The 9862-nt window shown below is 39.3% G+C and overlaps 1 protein-coding gene across 1 annotated transcript in view; it reads left to right on the top strand.

Annotated features, from left to right (window-relative positions):
• Nucleotides 1-2: 2 nt before the first annotated feature.
• The window catches only part of GCSH (glycine cleavage system protein H (aminomethyl carrier)), a gene marked incomplete at both ends in the record, with an annotated part of 13743 nt that continues 3883 nt past the window's right edge, over nt 3-9862 (top strand). Inside the window, 3 exons of the mRNA XM_008586322.1 lie at nt 3-126; nt 4222-4301; nt 5675-5738. Coding sequence (XP_008584544.1) covers nt 3-126; nt 4222-4301; nt 5675-5738 — 268 coding nt within the window. The remainder of the gene's footprint in view (nt 127-4221; nt 4302-5674; nt 5739-9862) is intronic.

Genomic DNA, 9862 nt, shown 5'->3' on the forward strand with positions numbered 1-9862 from the left:
GCGTGCGAGCCGCCATCCGCACCCTGCGCGTGGCCTCGGCGCCCGCCGCGCCCTGCCCTCCGCGGCCCTGGCGGCTGACGGTGGGCGTTCTCCGGACGCTGCACACGGGACCCGCTCTGCTCTCGGGTAAGCGCGGCGGGCACGTGGGGTGAGCCGGCACCTCCCTCCCCGCCTCGGCTGGTTCTTCCCGGGCTGGGTTGGACTTGGACTAGGGCGGGTTCCCACTTTTGAGCCACCTGGCGTAGAGCGAATGCAAGCCCTGTCCCAGCTTACGTTTATTGTTGGGATCCCTAGTTATGTGGCCGCTTCTTCCTCTTAAGTAGGCGTGAGAATACACAAGCAGTCTTTGTACCGGGGGCCTGGACTGAGCCAGGAGCGGGAGGCCTGCAGGACTCCGAAGCAGTGGTGTGACCAGGCTGGTCCCCGAAGGCGAGTCGGCCGCTCATGCTGGAGAAGCCTGGCAAGCATCGCTAAGCTTAGTGACCTTAGTTTATTTCGCATTTGTGTGCGTCTTGAGACCCTAAATGTGGAGGTCTTTAGTTTACTAAATGGACCATTACTGAGAATTCCGAAGTAAAATTACAGCAGAGGTACTTGTTAAGGTTAAAGCACTGGATGTGGATTTTTACTAGCTAAAACAAGCATAACGTGTTGAAGATTCAGTTATTTCCCCAAAACAGGTTAAGATAAAGTCTTCTGGAATCTTTACAGAAGTATTGTTGTATTGAGTCATTTTGTTTTGGGGCAGAAATGAGGCCTAACTTAAACTGACTTGAAATAACTGGGAGACATGCCCGTGAATGTTTTGGCCATTTGTGCTACTTTAGCACGATTAGCACAGCGGTAAACAATTTTCTGTCTTTATGCGCAAATATTTGAGACACTAACTGCTCGTCAGATCTCAGACTCCTTACTTAGGGTGCATAGATCTGTGATGGCTGTTGTCTTATTAAATTAGTTGTTTTAAAAACCTGTTTGGAACTGGAATTATTGATAAATTTATTTATTCTAAACTTTGAGGCATAAAGATGTGCTTCTCCCGACTTGCTAATATTCCCTCCGCTCTGTGTGTGACACTTAAATTAATACATTACCAATGTAAATACGAGGGTAAAGCGTTTCTTGTATAAGAATTTCAAGTCTATGTTTTTGTTTTTGTTATTCAGTGTTGCACTGTCTAGCTGTTCGCATTCTCTGCTTATCTGGTTAAATATTGCCCAAAGTCAATACCCATGGTCTGGTTAAGCACCTAGGTTTTGTTTTGTTGTTTGGGCAAATAGGTTTTTAATAGCAGTTTCAATTTTGGTTCTACCTCTTATGAACTATGTCATCTCAGGCAGTCACTTAACTTCTCCAAATCTGTTTCCTTTATCAGAAAAGTGGGAAGTAATACCTACCTCACAGGGTTGTTGGAAGGATAAAATGAAATAATGTTAACTGCTGTACATACAGCCTGTCACATAATAAGCCCTTGATGAATGTTATTAAATATTTTAGTGTATAGCATCAAATAAGTAGTAAAAAAAAAAACTGGTGAGTATTAATATAAAATATATTGTATCTGACTAATAACGTTGAAAGGAGGAAAATGCAAAATTTTCATGAATTAGTCACAACTCCTAATTTTGAGGCCAAAAACCATGTTGTTTCAAGGCTGAGTAAGAAAGTAACTGTTTGCCTAATCTGTCCATTTTTTCCTTTTAGGCCAAGGGTTAAAGGAGAACTGTACTAATCATTGTATTTAGCCTAAACAGCATGCCTAGTAAAAGAAAAAAAAAAAAAAAAAGACTCTACAGACTGAATTCAAGTAGACCTGTGTGCACTGAGCTTAGTAATGTTGCCCCTTCTCTAAACTTGTGGTTGTTCAGTTGCTAAATTAAGTGTCACAGCAACCTTACTCCTAAGAATATCTTTACAATTAGTTAGGATGGCAAGGCCAAAGTCAAGCCAGTAGTCTCAGAGAGGTCATATATGTATAGTTGCCCAGCCCCTGCTTTCAAAAGGTATGTTAGTTTTAAATTGCTCATAATTGGTAATGTAATTAGCAAGTTCTAGAGTTGTAACAGAATGAGAGGGAGAATTGAGTGTTGTAGCCAAATAATTATATACCATCAATTTTGCTCAGAATCCCCTTTACTTAATAAACTTTATTATTATTTGGCAGCTGGCCCCTACAGGGATCTACATTACTTAATAAGCTTTTTTTTTTCCTTTTTTGACCGGTAAGGGGATCGCAACCCTCAGCATGGTGTGGTCTGCACCACGCTCAGCCAGTGAGCGCACCGGCCATCCCTACATAGGGTCCGAACCTGCGGCCTCGGCGCTACCAGCGCCGCACTCTCCCGAGTGAGCCATGGGGCCGGCCCTACTTAATAAGCCTTAACAAATTATTTCACTCCTTCAACTGTTGAGTACTTAACGGTGTGCCAAGCACTGTGTTAAGAACTGGGGATACAAAGGACAATGAGATAACCCCTGCTGTTGCTTGCTCTGTACCCACAGTCTACTTCCAGGGCAAACTGACAAACAGGCTAGAGCTATGTATGTATGTTAAGTGCTGTGTGTTGGGGTTTGGGTTGGGGGAGGGGGATGCAGGCTGGGAGAGTGCGTTGGATGGCCCAGGAACCCAGACTTGAAGAGTCAGACAAGGCTTGAGGCAGGAAAAGGCTTCTAAATTGAGTCCTGAAGTAGTTAGAAAAGGTGGTAGGGAGTGTTATAGTCAGAATCCTACCGACAAATCTTAACCTTTCTTAATCCTACCGACGAATCTTAACCTTTCTTACCTAACATCAGATTAACCCGAAGCATTCAGTTATTTGGAATGGAGCAAAGCAAGTTCCTTTGTGACAAATTTTGCAACTTCTTCCATTGAAGGGTATGAAATTTAGAAAGTTTCATATTAGGGGAAAAAGAAAGCAATGATAAGTTATACACTTACCTTCTGCTGCGTATCAGTGCTGTAATAAAAGCCACTCAGTGCTCTTTGGCACTGTGTTAAGAACTGGGGATACAAAGGACAATGAGATAACCCCTGCTGTTGCTTGCTCTATACCCACAGTCTACTTCCAGGGCAAACTGACAAACAGGCTAGAGCTATGTATGTATGTATGTTAAGTGCTGTGTGTTGGGGTTTGGGTTGGGGGAGGGGGATGCAGGCTGGGAGAGTGCGTTGGATGGCCCAGGAACCCAAACTTGAAGAGTCAGACAAGGCTTGAGGCAGGAAAAGGCTTCTAAATTGAGTCCTGAAGTAGTTAGAAAAGGTGGTAGGGAGTGTTATAGTCAGAATCCTACCGACGAATCTTAACCTTTCTTACCTAACATCAGATTAACCCGAAGCATTCAGTTATTTGGAATGGAGCAAAGCAAGTTCCTTTGTGACAAATTTTGCAACTTCTTCCATTGAAGGGTATGAAATTTAGAAAGTTTCATATTAGGGGAAAAAGAAAGCAATGATAAGTTATATACTTACCTTCTGCTGCGTATCAGTGCTGTAATAAAAGCCACTCAGTGCTCTTTTAAGTACAACTATCTTTTAGGTAAGGCCCAAGAATGAATCGGGAAAGCTTACTTTAAAACAGTATTTGAATTAATGGACTGTTTTCCTATTAAATTCTGGAAAAATACTTGGCTTCAGAATGTGATATATATTTAAGAATATATAATATGCTTTTTTAAAAAAGATTATTCTTTGAAGTAAATACTTTTAATTTTAAATCCTAAATAACTCTTTCACATCTCTTGACTGTTGGGCAGTCTTCTTCCAGGAATCCCTGAATAGTTTGACCATGTCCTTGAAGAGAAGTAGCTTATAAAGCCAAGGGCTAACCTGTCCAGTGAATGTTGAGCAGAGCTTGAATTTCCACAATTAGTGGCTTGTCAGGTGACTGTTGAGTTCTGTTCTTAGTTTTCTTCTTTAAACGAAGGTATCCACTTTTAAAAAAAAAAAAAAAAAAAAATGTTAAAGTAAATAATCCAATCTTCAAAAGGTATACAGGGTGTTCAAATCAGGCCATATTTGCCTGAATGATACCACTGTTTAGAAGATATACCATCTTTACACATGATCTTTGTTCTTTCCTGGGCAGTGTACTATTGAAAGGCAGTGTCAGTAAGTCAAACCCAAACACTGGGAAAGTTTTGCCTTTTAACAGCAATGATGTGAAAAGTGCTTTTTAAGAAGTGATGCCACGGCTTTTCTGAAATATTGGTCTTCTGTTTTAGTGCGTAAATTCACAGACAAACATGAATGGATAACAACAGAAAATGGTATTGGAACAGTGGGAATCAGCAATTTTGCACAGGTATTGGATTGTCTTGAAATATTTGTGACAGTCTTTGCTCTTGCATAATTTGGATCATTTCTACCTTTTAAAAATGGTTTATTCTGCCCATAGTACTTTGGGCCCTTTAAAGGTCCTTAGAAGAAAATCAGTCAGAGATGAAACAAGGAAAACATAATTTAGTTAAGGTAGTTTGTGGTATTTTAAGAAAGACCGAAACGTTAGCACTTAAAATTAAAAGTAGGAAACATACCGTACTCAAGAAGGAAATATATTTGTTATATATCGGGCAGTTAAGGAAAGAAGAAAAAAAAGAAGAGCAAGCAAAAGGGCTGGAGGGTTGCTAGTACTTTGTGGTTGCAGTGATACACACATGATCACAGGGACATGAAGAAGAGGGAAAACCTAAATAGGCACAGATTACACAAAGGGAAATCTTTTATTTAGGCTATCTTTAATCTATAAATTCCCCTATCTCCACTATCCCATATTGAGATATAGTTTAAAAGAAAATGAGAAGCCAAATAGTAGCATAGGTCAGTGATTTTCAACTGGTTGTATGTGTTGAGTAAGGCAGGAGGGGAAAAGGGGATGATAACTGATGGGAATAGATAAAATTCCTCAGAAATGTTGGATTCTTGGGTATTGAGAATCACTGACAGTTATATCTTCATTGGCATGTATGTGTACCTACTGCGAGGGCTGGCACAGGATGTTTTGTAAAACATTGTGTAAGATGTTGTCCTTACCTCTTAGGGTTTATCTATGAAAGGAATCACATACATGGAAACAACATACAAAACATTACATGATAGATATCACCTGAATAGTGTAAGGGGTTGTAATTCACTCACCTGTTGGAGAGACTATTTCTTCCTGGAGTCAGAGTCTTCAGGGGGAGTACAAGGCGTGAGGTCTACTATTTGTAGAATCAATGAGTAGGATTTCAGCAAACGTAGTAGGGGTAGTACCGTAAGGAAAACTGCAGAGGTGGAAAAGTACAATGTGTTTGTGCTCAGAAGAGATAGAAGTCTTGTTTGGGACATATGGTTTGTGACTAGGGTCACTACAGCCTATGGGGCAAATCTGGCCAGTGGTCTGTTTCTTGCAGCTCCTAAATTAAAAATAGTTTTTACTTTTTTTTTTTGGTGGCTGGCCTGTACAGGGATCTGAACCCTTAACCTTGATGTTATCGGTACCACACTGTAACTTTTTGAGCTATGAGTTAGCTAACCAGCCAGCCCTGATTTTTAAAGGGTTGTAAGTAAGACCAAAGAATGTGGTCCTCAACTGTAAAATGTGTACTATCTCAATTACAGGGGATTTAGTGTTTAGCTTGTTCCTGTTTACTGGGGGGTTTAATTTGACTTTGAGTTTTTTCGTTGTTGTTTTAGGAAGCTTTGGGAGATGTTGTTTACTGTAGTCTGCCTGAAATTGGGACAAAATTGAACAAAAATGGTGAGTATTTTCTCATCTTGGAATGTCATGATTCATGCCATGAATTTTCTTTACCTGATTATTACCTCGAATAATAACTTGTTTGCACCCAGGAACAATTAGAGTGCTTTTGACTCAAGTAACAAAATACGCAAAAGTAGTTTAGCAATAGGAGTTTATTATTATCTCATACAAGCAGTTCGGAGATAGGTGGATATAGGGTTGGTTCAGGGGATGGGCGAAAGTCATCAAAGATACACCTTTTTGTGCTTTTTCTGTATGTCAGAGGTCACAAGATGGCAGCAGAATTTTCAGTCATCACATTCTCAAATGACAATATCCAAAAGTAGAAAGGGAGGGGCAGGCTCTCTCTTGTCTCCATCGAGAAGGAATATCTCCACCAGAAATCTTGGCAGACGTTTCCTTACATTAGCCAGGTCTGGGTTGTCCTGCCACCCCATCTGTTGGATACCACAGAAACTAATAGCTCAATGGAATTTACAGTTTCAGTATTAGATTTCACCATATTACTTTGGACAATATATCTTTGAAGCAAGTACTGCATGAAAATCAAAGTGGAACATCACATAAGGTCATGGTTGGTGTTCAGTCTGATTCCCTGATGTGTCAAGAAATTGTGCAGTATGCAATAGGCAGATATATATCAGTAAATAATTGTTTAAGAATGAAAAATATTTTTCTTTCCATTTGCATGTATTAAAATTTCAAACAGATATTCAATTATTAGGATGTAAAAACTTGCTAAGCAGTTTGGACCTAATCTCTTAATAAATTGAACCTGTTAGTTTTTTTTTTTTTTTTCTTTTTTTTTCTTTTTTCGTGACCGGCAACAGATCGCAACCCTCAGTGTCGCGCCTGTACCGGACCGGCAAGGGATCGCAACCCTCGGTGCTGCGCCCACACCTTGCTCAGCCAGTGAGCGGCCGGTCTGTATGTGGGATCCGAACCCTCAGCGGGAGCGCCGTCGCACTCCTAAGCGGCACACTGTAGCAGTGTGCCACCGGGCCAGCCCGAACCTGTTAGTTTTTAAAATTATTTATTTTTTGGTCTAGGAATCATTGTAGAAAAAGTACTGAGATACTAAGGGCACTGTGAAATTGAGAATGTTTGAGAAACTCTGGCCTGTAGGCCAGTGTCTTAGTCTGTTTGGGCGGCTGTAACAAATATCATAAACCGGGTGACTTACAAACAAAAAACATTTCTGACAGTTCTGGAGGCTGGGAAGTCCAAAATCAAGGTGCTAGTAGATTTGTTATCTGGTGAGGGGGCTCGTTCCTCATAGCAGGCACCTTCTCTGGGGCCTCTTTTTAAAATTGTGTGTGTGTGTGTGTGTGTGTGTGTGTGCGCGCGCGTGCGTGCGCGCATGGCAGCTGGCTTTATGGGGATCTGAACCATCGACCTTGATATTATCAGCACCATGCTCTACTGAGTGAGGTAACTTGCCCATCCCATTCATGAGAGCTTTGCCCTAATGACCTAATCATCTCCCAAAAGCCTCCATCTCCTAATACCATCATCTTGGGGGTTAGGATTTCAACATATGAATTTTGGAGGGCACAAACATTGACACCACAGCACCACATTTACAAAGATATTCTCCTGTTTTCTTTTTGGAACTTCACAGTTTTAGCCTTCATGTTCAGGCCTATCAAGTTTTCTGTGTGGTGTGAAGGAAGAGTTGTACTTCATTTCTCCCCTATATGTTTACTTATGTGTTCTAGCACCATTTGTTGAAAGAAAGTTTACTTTCACTACTGGATTGGTTGCTGCCTTTATCAAAAATTCAACTGACAATAAATGTGTGGGTCTGTTTCTCTACTCTCTACTCTTTTCCATTGGTCTATTTGTCTATCTTTATAACATACCAAATCTTGATTATTTCAACTTTATAAATTTAATTTGCTGCTCTTTTTCTAGTTTCTTAAGGTGTAAACTTGGGGTTTTGTTTGTTTGCTGTCTCCCTTGTGGTAGGTGGCAGCTAAAATCTTAGTTCAATTCTTTTAGCCTTAGCTGGGACACTGGCGTTTGCCCTGTGTGTGCATGGTTCGGGGATCATTCAGAGACCTGAGCAGAGTTTATACACAGAATTTAGGGCTCTCCCTTTTAGTCTTTATCCTGCCTGAGTTTTCCCACCTCACTTTCTAATAGTTGTGGTGGTCTCAAACTCTTGTCTTCTGGTCTTTCGAGACTCAGATTTTCTTTCAGAATTTTGGCTGCCCTGCATGGCACAGACTGGTGCTTTTCCTCTGGCAAAAAGCCATTACCTAAAAAACAATCCAAATTCACCAGTATTATTCCTTCTTTCAAGTGTTGCCTCTTTTCCAGAAACAGCCTGTTTTTGTTCATTTTCCAGTGTTTTTAGAACCCCAGTCATTGACTTAAAAACACTTTTTAAAATGAAACCTAAATACATAAATTTCTAAGCAATATTTTAGACATATCCCACACGTTTTGATATGTTGTATTCCTAATCATTCATTTCAAAGTATCTTCCAATTTCCCTTGTGATTTCTTCTTTGACCCATGAGTTATTTAGAAGTATGTTATTTTGTTTTCAAGTATTTGGGGCTTTTCTAGATAGCTCATTGTTAGTGATTTTTAACTTAATTTGTTTTAATAAAGGAACATATTCTGCAAGATATTAGTTTTTTAAATTGTAACTCATATTATGGTCCAGCATATGGTCTGGTTTAGTGAATGTTCCATGTGGTAATGGCTTTTTGAGAAGATTGTATATTCTTCATTTGTTGGGTATTTTCCTAATCAGTTTGGGCTGCTATAATAAAGTGCCATAGACTGGGCAGCTTATGAACAATAGGACTGTTTCTCACAGTTCTGGAGGCTGAAAGTCTGAGATCAGGGTGCCAGCATGGTCAGGTTCTGGCTCTCTTCTGGGTTGCAGACTGCTGTCTGCATGGCAGAAAGAGGAGAGAGAGCTCTCTGGAGCCCTTTTGTAAGGTCACTAATCCCATTCATGAGGGCTTCACCCTTATGACCTAATCACCTCCCAAAGGTGACCATCACAATTACCATCACATCAGGGGTTAGGATTTCAACATATGAATTTTGAGGGGACACAAGCATCAGTCCATAACAGGTATAGAGTTCTATAAATCTTAGTAGGTTAAGTTGGTTGAGGTTTTTATATATATATAAATATATATATATATATATATATTTTTTTTTTTAAAATTTTTTTGTGTGTGGCTGGCCAGTGGGGGGATCTGAACCCTTGACCTTGGTGTTATAACACTGCACTCTAACCAACCTTATTGATTTTTTGAGAGGGAGTATTAAACTCTCTTGACTGTGATTATAGATTTGTTTGATTTTCCCTTTAGTGTATTTTTGTGTTGTATATTTCGAAGCTCTTTAATTAGGTTTTAAGATTCTTAGTCTTGATGAGTTGATCCTTTTATTGTTACAAAATGTCCCTTTTTATCTCTGGCAATTCTCCTTGTTTTGAAGTCTACTTTCTCTGGTATTACTTTTGTCGTACCAGCTTTCTTACTGTTTATGTGGTATATCTCTTTCCATCATTTTACTTTTGACTTAGCTGTGTCTTTAAGTGTGTTTCTTAAAGACAGGTGTTTTCCTTTTAATTAGAATGTTTAGTCCATTTACCTTTAGTATAGTATTAATATACTTGAGTTTAGGTCTAGACTCTTGCTTTTTTGGTTTTCACATTGTCCTGTTTGTTATTCCTCTGCTCTTCCATAAACAAATTTTAGCCTTAGCTGGGACACTGGCGTTTGATTTTATTTCCTCCATTGGTTTTTTAAACTAATACCTCTTTGTACTATTTAACAGTTCTCACAATATGCTACCTTAATTTATCACAGTTTATTTAGAGTTAATATATCACTTCATATAACACATAAGAAACTTTGGACAGTATGATTTCATTTTCCATTGTGCTGTTCTTTCCCAGTTTTTTTTTTTTTTTTTTTTTTTTACATCAACAGATATAGTTAACTCTACAACATGGTATAATAACTTTGCTTTAAACAGTAAAGTGCCTTCTATAGAAAGCAAGAAAAAAAAGAAATATTTTATATTTACTCATTTACCATTAAACCACAAAAAAGCCTTTTCATTTCTTTTTTTTTTTTTTTTTTTTTTTT

The sequence above is a fragment of the Galeopterus variegatus genome, unplaced genomic scaffold, assembly GCF_000696425.1.
Source record: "Galeopterus variegatus unplaced genomic scaffold, G_variegatus-3.0.2 Scaffold3932, whole genome shotgun sequence".
Taxonomy (NCBI): domain Eukaryota; kingdom Metazoa; phylum Chordata; class Mammalia; order Dermoptera; family Cynocephalidae; genus Galeopterus; species Galeopterus variegatus.